Raw genomic sequence first — 19,253 nt, 5'->3', positions numbered from 1 at the left:
TGACAGGGGGTTGTACAATTGATACAATTAGCATTTTTTTTTTAATCATATAATTATATTAAATCCCCCCATCCCAAAGTCTTTTAGAAAGTTACATAACACTTACAAAATGCGGTAAAACCAGTTTTAGTCCTTCAGATATAGATAAAAGATTAGAATGTAAATTGAAGAATTTTTTCATTATATGTTGCAGTGACACAAGATTTCCACTAGATGGCACCACATTAGCTTCTCTTTTCTGTAGCCTTCCAGTCACAACCCTTGAACAGACATAAAATACAGTATAAAAGTACAATTGCACAACATTAGATATAAAAGAATCTAAAGAAAAGAAAGCTATTTAGTTGTTACTGTCATGGCATTAAATCCAGGTCCTCGTCTCATTTGTTTCAGTATAATAAGAACTAGCAGATAGAAAAGAGAGTTCACTGGCGAGTTTTCCCTATTCACCCACATACACACTTGGCTGCTGCCTTTCTCCTACAATGTTTGTGTTTGGTTGCAGAGTCGCTCCAGATCACTTCTACCATTCCGTCACAGATGTGCAGGGTCACTGATCCATTCGCAGTGGATCCTCCTTCCTGCTCATTGTTTAGGCATGTGAGTAATCAAATGTACAGTACGTACCGGCTTGACATCTCAGGATTTGGCCAGATTCCCTGGCTCCTTAGGCTTATGTCATCAAGTAGGATTCACTATAAAGAACAACTCATTTCAGAAAACTTTTCAGATGCCTGATCTAGTTAGATCCAGATACCTAGCACAAGTAGAGCTTTAGGGATCCCATTGACTTTAATGAGGTCCTTCAGGGTGTTCACCTTATTAACAAATAAAATGGCGAACATGCTCAGACTTGTTTCCTATATTTTTTTGCTAAAACTCCAATAGAGGGTCCGAGTATAGCCTTTCATGTAGATCTGAAAAGCAGCTAAAGATGGTGCTCATATTTAATTCAGCTTTAGCAGAAAGCTTGGAAGCATATTCTTCGCCTCTCCACATCCATCTCATTTACCTACAGCTCTCCTGTCACTTCTGTGGTGTTGTGAGTACACTCATAAAGTCAGTGTCTTCTCCTGCAGCAGCAGGACCATAGGTGCCCCCTAGAGGTCAGTCCAACAGTTACCTCTGCTCTCCCTATAGCTACAGTTCTGTTAACATCAGATACAGATAGAGTAAAACATAACCAGAAGGAGGTGCATTGTGCGATTTGTGCAGGGAAGTCAGGGGACGAAGGATTTTAAATCCAAAACGCGCGTCAGGGTGTGCGCATTGCTAGGACCGAGTGGCACCTATAAGGTATTGATTCTCCTAAAATTATCTCTCGCTGCTGGCACTTTGCACTTTTTGTATATTGCACATTGTTACCCTATGTGTGGGTTGTTTTATCTTCCGTTGCTGGCACTTTGCACTTTTTGTACATTGCACAGTGTTACACTATGTAGGGATTACTTTGTGATTAGATTTATTTGATCACGCTTTTATCTCTTTTTTATTTACACACTGCACTATGTTACCCTATTTATGGGTTTTTGATTGCTGGATCACGCTTTTTTATTGAGGTGCTTAGTGAGATACTGGATTCCTTTGTCAATTTAGGGGTCAATAGGATCACTTACATCTATTTTTCTGGAGATCTGTATAGATATATATATATATATACTAGACTGTGGCCCGATTCTAACACATCGGGTATTCTAGAATATGCATGTCCCCGTAGTATACCTTTATGACATCATCGTCGCCTTGGCAACCATTATGACATCTACGTCGATACTGTGCCTGTTGCTGATTGGTCAAGGCCTGGCGGCCTCGACCAATCAGAGACACGGGATTTCCAGGACAGACAGAAAGACAGACAGACAGACAGACGGAAAAACCCTTAGACAATTATATATATATATATATATATATATATATATATATATATATATATCTGTATATATTTTTTTATACCTTCTGGGTGCCCCTCACTCCTATCTAGGCCTTAACATATGAATGATTTTAGGTATATTTATTTTTTACTAATTATATTCCTGTCCTAATATATGTGCACACTGTATGTTACATTTTAATTGTTGCAAGTAAAGTACATTTAATTTCATATCCTTGCTAGTGCCTTCTTGGGTTTGGCTTCCATGGTTCTGGTGATTGGTTTACACAAAAGATACAGTGAAGCAGCAATCAGAGAGGTAGAAGGAGACCCAAGAGACAGCAGTATACTTGAGAGAGGGGAGCATAGTGAGGAGGAACCGGTCAAATGCATCAGAGAGATCCAGGAGAATCAGCAGGGAGTAGTGATCATTAGATTTAGTTGGTAGTAGATCATAAAGATTTCAGTAAGGGCAGTTTCAGTAGCGTGTAAAGCGTCAAGAGAGCTATCTGAAAGATAGCGGATTACATGGGAGTAGACCAATTCCAGATTCAAAATGAAGGGGAGATTAGAGACAGGTCTGTAGTTAACAGTGTAGTTTTGGTCGAGGGATGTTTTTTAAGCAATGGGTATATACTGCCATGTTTGAAAGAAAAGGGAACAATACCAGATGAGAGCAAGATTAAATATTTTAGTTAAGTGAGTGGGAAAGGGACTGAAGGAGATGTGAGGGACTAGGGTCATTGGCGCAGGTAGTAGGGCAAGAAGATGTGAGAAGCCAAGTAACCTCTTCTTCTGTGACCGGTTCTTCACCCAGGGCACTTTGCAGTGTTTCATTATAATGAAGATACAGCAGCACAATATTTACACAGAGAAGTGCATCATCTTGTAAGCGGGCACTACTTGGTGTAACTGCAGCTAATACTCAGTCTGAAGGTGGGTGATTGGTGACGTGCATAACTGGTAAAGTAGAGAGATATATACTCTCAACACAGGTATTGAGTATATTGTGTATTTAGTATATGCAGCATTCCACATCAAGATTAAAATATGGCATGATGCCCCTTTATCACAATTTGCTACATTGCTTTTATAACAGTAAAGCCACAAACCCCCCATAAATAAGCTAGCCATAGTACCCAAATAACAGATACATGCACAGTGTCCCCCTAAATGTATCCTCCACTGTCTCTGATGTCAAATCCAGTGTAATTTTCTATGCAGGCTCAGAGCCTAACTATGTTCTTCTTTACAGAGACTGGAAGCATAATTCAAGGAGGGTATGCTTTTCATCCGATTCTATCGAGACTTGCATTGAAACTGATGCTATCATCAGACATGAAGACTTTGAATATTCCAGTAGTAACGTCTACTTTCATGATATAGCTCTACTGCACCTGTCAGAAAAGGTGTTGAATATACAGCCTGTCTGCTTGCCTTATGCCGAGGAACCCGTTTCATCTGGACAGGTTTGCTACTGGGCAGGCTGGGAAGCTACTAATACAGGTAGAGTATTGTCATTGCTTCCAGTCATATAAAAGAAGCTTCACATAGACTATCTACTATAGACATTATTATCCATGTGATGACGCACCATTGTTTATACATGTTGGTATCTAGAAAAACACAATATCACCTGAGTAAAGCATTCGGTGTTACGTCTTGGGTAAGGTTCGATGGCGGTCGAGTTTTCTTTCTGAATTGCACATTTTTAAAAGCCTGACCAATAACCTGAAATAATAGAATATAATATAAATAAAAATAGAGTAATAATATAAAAGACCTACCGTAAATGATAGCCAATTGCTTAGAGTTGTCCATCTCTCATTTCTCTTGACTACAACCAGGAAAAGACAAAACATGAACGGATTTAGTGTGCCTCCAACAATAAAAATGTATGTAATTTAAAACACACTTAGGTATACAAATATTTGGACAGTGACCTAAGTTTTGACATTTTAGCTGTTGAAAAAACATATTCAAGATACAGTTATATTTTCAATATGGACTTAAAGTGTAAACTTTCATCTTTAACCCCCTTAGCGACCGTTGATATGCCTTTTCACGGCGGCAATTAAGAATACTTAAACCACAGTGCCGTTAATTAACAGCGCTTTGGAAAGTGTAAAGCGCCCCCAGAGTCGGATTTACTCCGGGGCTCGGCTACTGGGGGTAGCCGAGACCCCAGAAAACATAATTTGGGTCTGTATTTACCGACCTCGGTTTTGTGATCACTGTTATTAACCGTTTAACGGCGGCCGCAAAAAAAGTCTGATGTGACATTTAATTTCTGATGTGATGCTCATTGGCCCTGCTGCTTCCCCCCATGGGCGCCGCCATGTTTTTCCATGAAGAACATGGCGGGCGCATGCGCAGTGTGCCCGTCGAGATCTTCCGGCTGGCACCTGGCAACAATAGGCTGATTTTTCCTATTTTCATAGGTTCATTTTGGTCACTGTGATAGACCCTATCACAGTGATCAAAATAAGAAAATAGTAAATAAACCCCCCCTTTATCACCCCCTTAGTTAGGGAAAAATGATAAAATATAAAAAATGTATTTATTTCCATTTTCCAATTAGGGTTACAGTTGGGCTAAAGTTAGGGTTAGAGTTGGGATTAGGGTTTGGATTAGCGTTAGGATTAGGGTTGAGATTATGGTTAGGGTTGGGATTAGGGTTAGGTTTGGGATATGAGTTATGGTTAGGATTAGGGGTGTGTTGGGATTAGGGTAAGGTTTGTGGTTAGGGTTATGGTTGGGATTAGGGTTAGGGATGTGTTGGGGTTAGGGTTGTGACTAGGGGTGCGTTGGGATTAGGGTTTTGATTAGGGTTATGGTTAGGGTTGGGATTAGGGTTAGGGTGTTTTGGGTTTAGGGTTGTGATTAGGGTTATGGTTAGGGTTGGGGTCGGAATTGGGGGGTTTCCACTGTTTAGGTACATCAGGGGGTCTCCAAATGCGACTTGGCTCCACCATTGATTTCAGCCAATTTTGCATTCAAAAAGTCAAATGGTGCTCCCTCTCTTTTGAGCTCTGCCATGCACCCAAACATGGTTTACCCCCACATATTGGGCATTAGCGTACTCAGGACAAATTGGACAACAACATTTGGGGTCCAATTTCTCCTATTACCCTTGGGAAAATAAAAAGAATTGGGGGCTAAAAGATCATTTTCGTGGAAAAAAAAGATTTTTTATTATCACACCTTTACGTTATAAACTTCTGTGAAGCACTTGGGGGTTCAAAGTGCTCACCACACATCTAGATAAGTTCAGTAAGGGGTCTAGTTTCCAAAATGGTGTCACTTGTGGGGGGTTTCCACTGTTTAGGCACATCAGGGGCTCTCCAAACGCGACATGGCGTCCGATCTGAATTCCAGCTAATTCTGCATTGAAAAAGTCAAACAGCACTCCTTCTCTTCCGAGCTCTCCCGTGTGCCAAAACAGGGGTTTACCCCAACATATGGGGTATCAGCATACTCAGGACAAATTGGACAAGAACTTTTGGTGTCCAATGTCTCCTGTTACCCTTGGGAAAATACAAAACTGGGGGTTAAAATATAATGCCGTGCGCCCAAACAGTGGTTTACCCCCACATATGGGGTATTGGCGTATTCAAGAGAAATTGCACAACAAATTTTGTGGTTCATTTTCGCTTTTTACACTTTTGAAAATAAACAAAATTGGTTCTGAAGTAAAATGTTTGTAAAAATAAGTTAAATGTTAATTTTTTCCTTCCACATTGCTTCAGTTCCTGTGAAGCATGTAAAGGGTTAATAAACTTTTTGAGTGTGGTTTTGACCACCTTGAGGGGTGTAGTTTGTAGAATGGTGTCACTTTTGGGTATTTTCTGTCATGTACACCCCTCAAAGTGACTTTAAATGTGAAATGGTCCCTAACAAAAATGGTTTTGCAAATAATGTTGTGAAAATGAGAAAACAAAAAAAAACTTTGGCTCCAAAATTGAGCTGATGTAAAGAAGACATGTGGGAAATGTTATTAAACTATTTTGTGTGACATATCGCTCTGATTCAAGGACATAAATGTTCAAAGTTTGAAAATGGCAAAATGTTAATGTTTCGCAATATTTCCATTTTTTTTTCATAAATAAACACAAGTAATATTGAATACATTTTACTACTACCATGAAGTACAATATGTCACGAAAAAAACAGTCTCAGAATCAGCGAGATCCGTTGAAGGGTTCCAGAGTTATAACCTCATAAAGTGACAGTGGTCAGAATTGTAAAAATTCGCCCGTCATTAAGCTGCAAATTGGTTCCGTCACTGAGTGGTTAAGCCACATTCACACGTTCAGTGTTTGGTCAGTATTTTACCTCAGTATTTGTAAACCAAAACCAGGAGTGGATGATAAATGCAGAAGTGGAGACGGTTTTTATTATACTTTTCCTCTGATTGTTCCACTCCTGATTTTGGCTTACAAATACTGAGGTAAAATACTGAACGTGTGAACATGGCCCAAATTTGAGTGTATTCACATTCTAATTGGAGTAAGGGCTTAGGAATTATAGCTCTGTAATATTTAGCTGCCTCTTTTTGGAGGGACCAAAAGTTATTGGACATTGGTCTCAAAAGCTTTTTAACCTCTTAGTGACAGAGCCAATTTGGTACTTAATGACCAAGCCAATTTTTACAGTTCTGACCACTGTCACTTTATGAAGTAATAGCTCTGAAACGCTTCAATGTATCCCACTGATTCTGAGACTGTTTTTTCATGACATATTGCACTTCATGTTAGTGGTAAAATTTATTCGATATAACTTGTGTCAATTTATGAATAAAAAAGGAAATTTGGCAAAAATTTAGAAAATTTAGCAATTTTCAAACTTAAAATTTTTGTACCCTTAAATCAGAGAGTGGTGTCACACAAAATAGTTAACAAATAACATTTCCCACATGTCAACTTTACATCAGCACAATTTGGGAAATATAACTTTTTTTTTTCCTTAGGATGTTATAAGGGTTAAAAGTTGACCAGCGATTTCTCATTTTTCTAACAAAATATACAAAACCATTTTTTTAGGGACCACCTCACATTTGAAGTGAGTTTGGGGGTCAATATAACAGAAAATACCCAAAAGTTACACTATTCTAAAAACTGCACCCCTCATGGTGTGCAAAACCACATTCAAGAAGTTTAGTAACCCTTCAGCTGCTTCATGAGAACTAAAGCAATGTGGAAGGAAAAAAGGAACATTTTACTTTTTTTCACAAAAAAATTACTTTGGAACCAAACTTTTTTATATTCACAATTGTATCAGAAGAAAATGGACCACAAAATTTGTTGTGCAATTTTTCCTGAGCACGCCAATACCCTGTATGTGGGGGAAAGCCACTGTTTGGGCGCATGGCAGGGCTCAGAAGGGAAGGAGCACAGTTAGACTTTTTGAATGCAAAATTGGCTGGAATCAGTGGTAGGCGCCATGTCGTGTTTGAGAACCCCTGATGTACCTAAACAGTAGAACCCCCCCAATTCTAACTACAACCCTAACCCCATCACACCCCTAACCCTAATCCCAACCCTAACCCCAACACACCCCTAACCATAATCCCAACCCTAACCCCCAACACCACAACCCTAACCCCAATACCACAACCCTAACACCAACACCACAACCCTAGCCCAAGCCTAATCCTAGCCCAACCCTAACCCTAGCCCCAACCCTAACTCTAGCCCCTACCTTATCTCTAATGAAAAAATGGAAATACTTTTTTAAATTTTATTATTTTTACCTAAGAGGGTGATAAAGGTTTTTTTTTTTATTTTGATCACTGTGATAGGGTATATCACAGTGATCAAAATGAACCAATAGGAAAAATCTCCTATTGTTGATGGGTGCCGGCCGGCAGATCTCCGCGGACGCACAGCGCATGCGCCCGCCATTTTCTTCACGGAAGAAGACGCCGAGGACTGGGGGACAGAGCTGAGGACCTCGGATGGTATGTATATTGTGTGTTTATTATTTTGCCAAGCAAGGGTGTTCCAGATGGATTGAGAGAGCAATAAAATACTAAAACAACCTGTTTGTTTATTTCATTAAAATACTTTTAATAACGTGTGTGTGTGTTTTTTAACCCTTTCAGACAATTGGATTAATAATGGATAGGTGTCATAATTGACGCCTCTCCATTATTAATCTGGCTTAATGTCACCTTACAATAGCAAGGTGGCATTAACCCTTCATTACCCCATATCCCACCGCTACAGGGAGTGGGAAGAGAGTGGCCAAGTGCCAGAATAGGCGCATCTTCCAGATGTGCCTTTTCTGGGGTGGCTGGGGGCAGATGTTTTTAGCCACGGGGGGGGCCAATAACCATGAACCCTCTCCTGGCTATTAATATCTGCCCTCAGTCACTGGCTTTACCACTCTGGCGGAGAAAATTGCGTGGGAGCCCACGCCAATTTTTTCCGCGATTTAACCCTTTATTTTAGCAGCTACAGCGCACAAATTTTGCACATACACACTACTAACATTAGTAGTGTGGAATATGCAAAAAAAATGGGGATATGAGATGGTTTACTGTATGTAAACCATGTCTCATATCATGTCGGGTTTAGGCAGGAGAAATGAAAAGCCGGCAATTGAATTACCGGCTTTTCAATAACACCGCTGCGTATTTATCGCAAGTCACACTGCTGGTCCGTGTGGAATCCGTATTTTTCTCGCCCCCATAGACTTTCATTGGCGATTTATTTGCGCAATACGCTGACAAACGCAGCATGCTGCGATTTTGTATGGCCGTAGAGGACCGTATAATACGGATCAGTAAAATACGGCAGATAGGAGCTGGGACATAGGGAATCATTGTGCCGTGTTATGCGTATTTTACGGATGTATTTTCTGCGCTCATACGTCCGTAAAACTCGCCAGTGTGACGCCGGCCTTATACTCGAGGGTGGGTCCCAGAAAACGGAGGGGGAGAGGCAGCGGGTCACAGGAGGCAGAAAAAAGAAATGCATGTTCACTGTGTACATGGCAGGTAACTATATAGCTTATAGTAATTTTCTGTATATACGGTATATTACTAAAGCTGCCCATACACCTTAGTTAGCAGTTAGAAGAGCTCTTTCTGAGCTGACATCTATCTCCAAATGCCCTCCCTACATATACAGGTGCTTCTCACAAAATTAGAATATCATGAAAAAGTTAATTTATTTCAGTTCTTCAATACAAAAAGTGAAACTCATATTATATAGAGTCATACAAACAAAGTGATCTATTTCAAGGGTTTATTTCTGTTAATGTTGATGATTATGGCTTACAGCCAATGAAAACCCAAAAGTCATTATCTCAGTAAATTAGAATACTCTATAACACCATCTTGAAAAATGATTTTAAATCCGAAATGTTCGCCTACTGAAATGTATGTTCAGTAAATGCACTCAACACTTGGTCGGGGCTCCTTTTGCATCAATTAGGCTGGTTTCACATTTGCAGTTGTGTCCGCAGCGTTTCTGACGCATACATCCGCATGTGTCTTGATTTCATATCTTTGACATTGCATATGCAGGTGCATGCGTTCGCCCACGTTTCCATACGCATATGTATTTGTGTGTTGTGCAACTGGGCGCGGCTGACGCACCATGTTAGAATTTTTGTGGTGGCAAATTTCCGCCGCCATAAGCATGCGGACGCTTGAGGAAGGAGTGCGTCAAATAAACGCATTAGACTGTGGGAACGCATAGGAACGCAAGGACATGCGTTCGCTTGCGTTTGCACAAGGGTCTAAATACAGAAATCCCATGAGACACGCCCATCAGGCGTGGTTTGTGTCAAGGAAAGTCTCCTGAAAAACTGTTTTCCTATCAAAAGCATGCGCATAAAAAATGCAAATGCGTGCGAAAACGCATGCAAAAGCATGCAAACATTGCAATTTTTTTCCGTCAAGCGTAAGCTGATGCGGATAAAAAATGCTGCATTATCATGCATTTTTGCATGCGTTTGCGGTTGCAGATGATATGCTGCGGACTCAACCGCAACTGTGAACTTAGCCTTACTGCATCAATGCAGCGTGGCATAGAGGTAAACAGCCTGTGGCACTGCTCAGGTGTTATGGAAGCCCAGGTTGCTTTGATAGCAGCCTTCAGCTCATCTGCATTGTTGGGTCTGGTGTCTCTCATCTTCCTCTTGACAATTCCCCATAAATTATCTATGAGGTTAAGGTCAGGCGAGTTTGCTGGCCAATCAAGAACAGTGATATCGTTGTTTTTAAACCAGGTATTGGTACTTTTGGCAGTGTGGACAGGTGCCAAGTCCTGCTGGAGAATTAAATTTCCATCTCCAAAAAGCTTGTCGGCAGAGGGAATCATGAAGTGCTTTAAAATTTGCTGATAGACAGCTGAACTGACTTTACTCTTGATATAATATAGTGGGCCTACACCAGCAGATTACATGGCTCCCCAAACCATCACTGATTGTGGAAACTTCACACTAGACCTCAAGCAGCTTGGATTGTGGGTCTCACCACTTTTCCTCCAGACTCTGGGACCTTGATTTCCAAATGAAATGCAAAATTTACTTTCATCTGAAATCAACACCTTGGGCCACTGAGCAACGGCCCAGTTCTTTTTCTCCTTGGTCCAGATAAGACGTTTTTGGCGTTATCTATTGGTCATGAGTGGCTTGACACAAGGAATGCAACGCTTGCAGCCCATGTCCAGGATACGTCTGTGTGTGGTGGCTCTTGAAGCAATGACTCCAGGAGCAGTCCACTCCTTGTGAATCTCCCCCAAATTTTTGAATGGCCTTTTCTTAACAATCCTTTCAAGGCTGCGGTTATCCCGGTTGCTTGTGCACCTTTTTCCACCACACTTTTTCCTTCCACTCAACTTTCCATTAATATGCTTGGATGCAGCACTCTCTGTGAATAGCCAGCTTCTTTAGCAATGATCTTTTGAGCGTTTGCGGCTTACCCTCCTTGTGGAGTATGTCAATGACCGCCTTCTGGACATCTGTCAAGTCAGCAGTCTTCTCCATGATTGTGGAACCTACTGGAACAGACTAAGGGACCTTTCTAAACAGTTAGGAAGCCTTTGCAGATGTTTTTGTTAATTATTGTAATTTACTGAGATAATGACTTTTGGATTTTCACTGGTTGTAAGCCATAATCATCAACATTAATAGAAATAAACACTTGGGATAGATCACTCTGTAATGACTCTATATGAGTTTCACTTTTTGTATTGAAGAACTGAAATAAATTAACTTTTTGAGGATATTCTAATTTTGGGAGAAGCACCTGTACATGCTGGACTTGACCAAGCATGCACTTTCAGTGCCATAACATCATCTGTCAAGAGAGATAAGAAGTTCCCGGTATTTTCAGAGCCCACTTACAGTACATCAAAAGTTACCAAGGATCGTGATTGCTAAAATACATGAACAATCATTTTAGCTTCCCAAACTAAACATATCCAAAGGCCCTCTCGCATCAAAGCATGGGTCAAGTCTGTCCCTTTGGCATTTTCTGGGCTGGCATACCTTTTTGAATGCATAGGAAGGTGTAGAATGCAAATGCTACTATATACCTCCCCATAGGAGGCTTGTGACATTTATGCCGATTGTATCAAAAAGAACTTTTTAATGAATTATGAATAAAAAATAATTTTTATGGATATCATGGTGCTGGATTTTCCTTCGTGATCGATTGGTTTTCCTGCTGCACCGCTGCATTCCATGTTCCGTATTCCAGTCTACATGTGGGTGAGCTGACAAAAAAATATTTTTTTCCATGTTATGCCTATATATACATCGTAGGACTACTCCTGACTAGGGATGAGCAAACGTGCTTGGATAAAGTCTTTTCCAAGCATGCTCGGGTGTTATTCGAGCATCTGGGTGTCCTTGTATATTATGTTTGAGTCCCTGCGGCTGCATGATTTGCGGCTGTTAGAGAGCCTCAACACATGTGGGGATTCCCTAACAGGCAATTCCTGCATATGTTCAGGCTAACAGCTGCAAATCATGCAGTCACAGGAACTCAAACATAATACACGGGCACGCCCCAGATACTCTGAAAGAACCAGAGCATGCGCGGATAAGATATTATCCGAGCATGTTCATTCATCAGTACTCCAGACATATACCTTGGGTCTAATGAAAAAAACTGACCAGTTATAAAACCATATTATTAAGGATGATCCCACAACTTTGCGTTTAGCTCTGAAGTTAGTAGCCCATGATATGTTATTTCACATGGTCAGGTTTCTGAAATGAACACTGTTTCTGCCATCTAACAAAAAGGATGCTAGTTGACACACTATAATGATCATTTACATTATGATGGTTTATTGCGGGAACACTAGTAAGCAATACGCATCTCTAGATTCCAAAACTGCTGTCTTAGGAAATCTCAAATTGTGGAGGTAAACTCCATTAGCGTTGTGACCAAATATGAACACAACAGTGTATAAGGATTAAGGAATAGTCATTAATTTCCAAAACTGAGCAGCCTGGTCCAGAAAAAGACCTACAAAGCTTTCTATTGTAAATGCCTATAAGGACATATTTGGCTTGGATATTTCTATACTAGTAATAAAGTATGTTAACAGAAAATTGAAAGTGGAAAGTTGAAATCACTATAAAATTAAAAAATAAATAAAATAAAATATTTTCTTATTTGATGAAACAGAAAATAAAACGATAGGTAGAAAGTTGTAAAAAGTGCAAGTAAAGAAAACACTTCAAATACTATATAATACTCGATACTTGTAAAACTAATACATACACTTTGATTAGAGAAAATAATAATTTGAGTGTGTGTGTGTGACACTGGAAATGAGTAATCTTGTTTCAGAAAGAGAAACACTGCTTATACTTGTGTCATTATTGTGTCAAGGTTGAAATTGGATTTTCACAAATTCTAGCATACATGTTTACAAAGATTCAACTTTCTACCTCTTTAAGAAACACACAGGTTAGATAACATGAAAAATATTACTGTATGTATTCTGTGCTCTGTGTGTTGTGTGTGTCTGTAATAGATTAAAAGATTGGAGAATTTAGAGATTGTTTCCTACAAGGCAGTAATTAGATGGAGTTACAGATATGCAATTGGTGAAGATCAGGGTGGCATGATTGGATTTTAAGTGGATTATGATTAAGAAAAATTAGGAGAACAGATGTCCATTTATTTAAAAGGATATTGCTGCACAAAACAAATGAGGTACTGACTTGTGCAAGAGGATGGGTTGCTTTTCATTAAAGTATTAGAATTGATGTAGACTTAAAAAAAAAACATTTCTTAATAGAAAAAGAAAATTAGGAATACTTCAGAGTCTATATCATAGATCATAGTGTATATAAAATATGTCTTGTTGTAGGTGGAACGTATACCAAAACAAAATTTCAGGTGCCAATACCCATAATGTCCTACGAAACATGCAGTCAGTCCAGTTTTTGGCAGGACCAGATTACGGCATCCATGGTTTGTGCTGGCTTTGATTCTCAAGAAAAATTAAAGTCTGCTTGTAAGGTAAGCCAAAATCTTAGGTTGGCCATAGTCTTCCGATAAGTATTTTTCACTATAAACATGTTATTTTTGGGGTGGGCAAAGAGGAATTTAAATTTATTACACTTATCTTGAAGAAACAAAAGGATAAAAAAAGATGTTTTTGGAGTACAGTCGGACTGTCACCATAGATATAGGGCATACTTGCCGCAAATCAGGCCAAACGCTACCACGTGGACAGTTAATGTGTTACACAAAGTGGAACAATTACATTTTTTTCGCATTGCTACATTTCCTTTCTTGGGTCATGCCTGAAAGCGTTGCTTTTTGGGAGGTTTCAGGAACATTCCCCAGCACTCAGGATATTTGCTAACTTTTCTAGGAGTCCTGTAGGTCATCTCTTTAAAGGGAACCTGTCACCTGAATTTGGCGGGACCGGTTTTGGGTCATATGGGCGGGGTTTTCAGGTGTTTGATTCACCCTTTCCTTACCTGCTGGCTGCATGCTGGCCGCAATATTGGATCGAAGTTCATTCTCTGTCCTCCGGAGTACACGCCTGCGCAAGGCAAGCAATATTGGATTGAAGTTCATTCTCTGTCCTCCGGAGTACACACCAGCGCAAGGCAAGATTGCCTTGCGCAGGCATGTACTCCGGAGGACAGAGAATGAACTTCAATCCAATATTGCGGCCAGCATGCAGCCAGCGGGTAAGGAAAGGGTGAATCAAACACCCGAAAACCCCGCCCATATGACCCAAAACCGGTCCCGCCAAATTCAGCTGACAGGTTCCCTTTAACTGTAAGCTGCGCAGATGTTCTGGGAATGTTGGCAAATATGGTTTGGGTGCAACTTTATGCACATGCTATAATTTTGTGTATATATAACAAGTTTTATTACATGTATTTCCAGAGCGAGGCTGAAGGAGCACTGATTTGCCAGTCTACTTCCAACTCTGTATGGGAAGTTCAAGGAATCACTACTTTTGGACCTAATAACTGTCCTGTTGAAAGGAAACCTCATGTCTTCACCAAAGTGTCAGCCTACAGACAGTGGGTAGAGGACATGATCAAAAAGTACAATTACGAGAAGAAGACAGTATAAACATATTATTTGGACTGAGATAACTCATGAATAAACTCTAAATGATTAATAGAGGAACATAATTCTCTCTCATGTATATTTGGCTAATAACTCCTGTTAAAGTGGATCTGTCATTAGATTTCACATTACAAGTTGTATACATTTATTTATAAATAGATGATAAGGCTGATGTAATCCAGGTAGCATAGATTAATAAATTGTGTGCAACCACATCATATTTTATTTATTCATACCACAAATATTAAAAGCAAAAGGTGGAATAAAAAATGACCAGAAAAATTAAAGAATTAAAGTGAATCTGTCACCTCTGGGACGTTTATGACCCATTAATATGGGCAGACAGGTGATAGAAATGTTACACTAGTCCTACCTATATGCATCATATTAACGGTCTTGTTGTTGAGAAATGTTGTTATCAGTCTTTATGCTAATGATTTCTTCCAGGCTCCGGGGCGTGCAGTGCCTGAAAGAAATCCCTGCCTCCTGTCTTCATTGTAATACTTACCACCCTCCCATGCACGTCAGTTATGGCCCCGGAATCCCACGTCTGCTCCATGCACTCCCTCCACAATACTTACCTCTTCCTCCCTTCTATGGGCACTTCATTTCGGGATCTTCTGTGCAGTCGCCGGGCAAGTCACTGTGACCTCTGGTGTGCATGCCGATAAGGTGCTCTCCCCACGTCCATGTGTACATAATGATGACTATACAGGGAGGAAATGGGGAGACCACCTTATCGTCGCGCATGCCGGAGGTCACTGGAGCGAAAGTCGCCGATGCCTGCACAGATCCCTGAATGCAGCACCCATTGAAGGGAGGAAGAGGTATGTATTTCTGAAGGAGTGCAGGGTGCAGGATTCCTGCATGGGAGGGGGGTAGTATTAGGACATGCTCACACGTTGCAGATTTTACCGCGGATCCGCAGCATTTTTGACGCTGCGTATCTGCAGCAGTTTTCTATGCGGTTTACAGGACCATGTAAACCTATGGAAAACCCAATCCGCTGTGCACATGCTGCGGAAAAAAACGAGCGGAAATGCAGCATTGTTTTTTCCGCAGCATGTCAATTCTTTGTGCGGATCTGCAGCGTTTCTGCACCCATACTTGCATTGAGTTGGGCACATCCGCAGCTAAGCCCTCTGACTCCAATCATACAGTAGGCCCGGACTGCACCACCTTCCTATAAAATGGCGACTCATTTTGAGATACAAGAATATATGGGCAAAAGTCAGTAATTTGTCTGGAGACCTTAAACGGAAACCTGTCACTCCCAAAATGGAAGTTGAGCTAAACCCACCGGCATCAGGGGCTTATCTACAGCATTCTGTAATGCTGTAGATAAGCCCCCGATGTAACCTGAAAGATAAGAAAAAGAGGTTAGATTATACTCACCTGGGGGGGGGGGGGGGTCCCGGTACGATGGGCGTTGCGGTCCGGGGCCTCCAATCTTCTTACGATGACGCCTTCTTCTTGTCTTCACGCTGTGGCTCAGGCGCAGGCGTACTTTGTCAGCCCTGTTGAGGGCAGAGCAAATTATTGCAGTGCGTTGGTGCCGGGAAAGGTCAGAAAGGCCCAGAGCTGCAGCGTGAATACAAGAAGAGGACTTCATCATAAGATGGGAGGCCCTGGACTGGACCGCGACGCCCATCGGATTGGACCGCCCGCCCAGGTGAGTATAATCTAACCTCTTTTTCTCATCTTTGAGGATACATCAGGGGCTTATCTACAGCATTACAGAATGCTGTAGATAAGCCCCTGATGCCGGTGGGCTTAGCTCAACTTCCATTTTGGGGGTGACAGGTTTCCTTTAAAGGGAAGCCGGCTTTTGCTATACAACATGAGGTAGAGGATAAAACACAAAATCCAGCTATGTGTCATTTTACAAGCTGTGTGCTGGTGTGTACTTACTCTGAAGGTTTTATTATCAGGATATTACCATTGCTGGTCCACATAAGCAATCGTCTGTCTCGTTTCCTACATTGTGCTTCTCTCAGGTGAGGCAGCAATAACCTGCTGACAGATTCCCTTTAATGCACTTCTCCTATTGCCTAGTATTGTGGGTTATTCCCATCATTTCTTTTTAACAGCGCACCATTCCCCAGCCTCCGGGCTTCCTGTTCCTATAGGGCAGTATGCTTCTACTTGACTGACAGTTCAGATCAGCAGCAACTTTGTGCCGCGGGCCATACCTGTGCGATGTAAGCAATGTGCATATGCTAGACTGCAGCAGGGGCTGGTGACCAAGGCAAGCAGCTGTGAAAATAAAAACTGGACAATTCACATAGGGGACGGTGGGTGCATAATTTAATTAGTAGTAAATTGGAAAGTAGTTTTTACAAGCCCTGTTATTCCAATATTTGAGGATTGGAATAACCTTTTAGCTAAAGGGGCTGCATCATCCTGCTGTCCCAGGTGTTCACATTCCTTCCTGACAGACTGGACCAGCGAGCCGGCGGTGGCGAGGTTGTCCGTGTGCGTGCTGTGCTACGCTGCCTCTGCTGGCAGCGTCAGGGGAGTGCGGTTACACTGGAGGTGGTCAGGGCCTGAGATCCAGGCAGCTTCATAGCAGCGCTTACAAGCTCTATAGAAAGAGCTGCACACTGGACAGTAATGACAGACTGCAGCATTGGTCAGTAACCTAGGCAACGGGCAGTAAACTATAGAATTATAAATCCCTATGGGGCTGATTCAGCAAAGCAAATACGCATGAAAACTTTGAAGTCTCAAAATGTTTTGTGCTACGCGGACTCATGCAAAAGCGTTTACAAGCTCATAGCAGGTTTACCACCTTACGTTGATGAGACAACCCCAGTCTCTTCCAGGGAAGGTGAGGTGAGTGATCGGCAGCAGCGGTCATATGGGTGATATAATCGCGTCAGCAAATTATTTCCCCTCAGGAACAATGTTTTCAGACGTATGACTGGTCACCTTCACTGTACAGCCTGGTCTAATGGAGTCCAAGGCTTCAGAGCTGTATTGGGGGCACAGGGGAACCCACCCTAAGTATCCAGTATGTCTGCCCCTCACCGCCCCCATGTTATAGCCTGTAGTGACCCCTCTGAGGCCCCGTCCTGCCCCGCACTAATGACCTATCGCCGCACACACGAGGTCTATTATTCCGCCGCTTCCTCTCTACGTTACTTGCGTTGCAGGTTACGTAGCAGAGAGCGCAGGATACCTGGGGGACTGGCAGAAACTAGTGTGAGGGACTTTTGTGAATCGCGCAGGAATGGCGTGTGCACGTGTGGCGTGTTTACAAACACTGAGGTGGGAGTGTCGTCACCGAGCTCTCCCCGAGGCCTCCGTCCTGACATGCTGGGCGCCGTACGCGGCGGGTTATTACCTCAGGTATGTCCGGTGTGTTATGGAGACGGGCGTGGGGTGAGCGCAGCTATACTGTGTACATGGCAGACAGGCTCCCGTCAGTTACCCGTGGTTTCACCTATTTCTAGCACTACGTCAGCTTTTTCCCAGCGCTTTGTTTCTGCTCCTGGACGGAGAGACGCAGCGTTTTATTTGCCTGCAGCCACCACTAGAGGGCGTTCGGTGTACGGAGAGTTAGCACCTATTCACACCGATGTGGTTCACGGTCCGTATACCAAAGCGCGGACTGTCCGCAGGCCTCCGTGTCTGTGGGACTGTGAGTACAGGGCTGCGTGTGGATTCGGCCTTGGGCGTCATTCAGACTTCCATGAGTCACGTACGTGCGATATTCATATTTTTCATGGGTAGAAGCCGTAGCCACTGTAGTATATGGCGCTGTTCACAAGTCGTGTGTCCACAAAAAATCATGGAGACATCTTTGTTTGATAAAAATGACCCATACACGAGGATCTGTAATGGGGAGGAGAAGCTTTATAATTTATTGTTTCCGCATCAGTGATGAAGCCGTATAATCTACCGGAGCGGCCGGCGGCACTGCCCACACGGGTGACGGTTGGATAGAAGTATATGAAGCAGCCACATCTGGGTCGGTGGAGCCGTGCTTTGCACTCCGATCTCGGTCCTATTTTTACGGCCTCTGACTTTCCTCGTAGGCCGGGTTCATGTGAGCATATTACAAATAAAATTGTTCATCTATATGGAAGGCACGACCTGCAAGTACTGGTCCGATCACCAAACTGACAGCGCCATAAAGATCTATGGGCTGATCACACAGTGCGGCTGCCAAGGCTGCCCGTCTGTGATGGCCTGTGGGGTCTCACCCTAAAACCAGGCTCAGAAGAAACTAGGGCAATTTTCATTCATGTTATCACCCATCTATTTGTTTTTTTAAGTCCATGAGGCATCCAAATTTATACATCTGCAGTTTAACATGTACATGATCAAGGGGCAGCACGGTGGCTCAGTGGTTAGCATTGCTGCATTGTGGGGTCCTGGGTTGGAATCTCACCAAGGACAATATCTACAAGGAGTTTGTATGTTCTCCCCGTGTTTGCGTGGGTTTCCTCTGGGTGCTCCGGTTTCCTCCCACACTTCAGAGACATACTGATAGGGAATCTAGATTGTGAGCCCGATGGGGGACAGCGATGATAATGTCTGTAAAGTGCTGTGTAAATTAATAAAATAAATACAGTTTCCCAGGATGATAATGGCAACGTGCATAAGAATTAGGGGCGCACCTAGATCTTCTGCATGGGATACAAAATGTTACACACCCTTTGCCTTCAATAGGCAAATCCAAGCTGAGTCTAAGGAACATGTCTTCTGTGCAGTCCTATTGAATAACATTGGTCTGCCAGAATATTATACCCTTGTCTGAACAAGTCCTTAGGCCTCCTTCAGATGATGTGTTTCAATAAGGAGTGTGAT

The 19,253-nt window shown here is 42.1% G+C and overlaps 2 protein-coding genes and 1 long non-coding RNA gene across 6 annotated transcripts in view; 2 read left to right on the top strand and 1 right to left on the bottom strand.

Annotated features, from left to right (window-relative positions):
- Nucleotides 1-14,651, top strand: part of LOC143787895 (ovochymase-2-like) — a 160,208-nt gene extending 145,557 nt beyond the window's left edge. Inside the window, exons 22-25 of the mRNA XM_077277050.1 lie at nucleotides 506-600; nucleotides 3,126-3,376; nucleotides 13,213-13,364; nucleotides 14,250-14,651. Of these exons, the coding sequence (XP_077133165.1) occupies nucleotides 506-600; nucleotides 3,126-3,376; nucleotides 13,213-13,364; nucleotides 14,250-14,441 (690 nt within the window). The 3' untranslated portion in view covers nucleotides 14,442-14,651. The remainder of the gene's footprint in view (nucleotides 1-505; nucleotides 601-3,125; nucleotides 3,377-13,212; nucleotides 13,365-14,249) is intronic.
- On the bottom strand, nucleotides 124-17,922 carry LOC143787931 (uncharacterized). The gene is made up of 3 exons (XR_013218510.1): nucleotides 17,785-17,922; nucleotides 3,507-3,601; nucleotides 124-260 (listed from the first exon to the last, which is right to left on the bottom strand). It is a non-coding gene; the product is annotated as an uncharacterized LOC143787931 (long non-coding RNA).
- Nucleotides 17,350-19,253, top strand: part of FAM13A (family with sequence similarity 13 member A) — a 255,579-nt gene continuing 253,675 nt past the window's right edge. The window contains exon 1 of one of the 4 annotated variants that reach the window (XM_077277080.1): nucleotides 17,350-17,789. In XM_077277080.1, coding sequence (XP_077133195.1) covers nucleotides 17,454-17,789 — 336 coding nt within the window. In that variant the 5' untranslated portion in view covers nucleotides 17,350-17,453. The remainder of the gene's footprint in view (nucleotides 17,790-19,253) is intronic. The other 3 variants (XM_077277061.1, XM_077277089.1, XM_077277070.1) reach the window with 3 other exon arrangements.

Source organism: Ranitomeya variabilis, chromosome 1 (assembly GCF_051348905.1).
Source record: "Ranitomeya variabilis isolate aRanVar5 chromosome 1, aRanVar5.hap1, whole genome shotgun sequence".
NCBI lineage: Eukaryota > Metazoa > Chordata > Amphibia > Anura > Dendrobatidae > Ranitomeya > Ranitomeya variabilis.
This window is presented reverse-complemented; position numbering and strand designations above follow the sequence as displayed.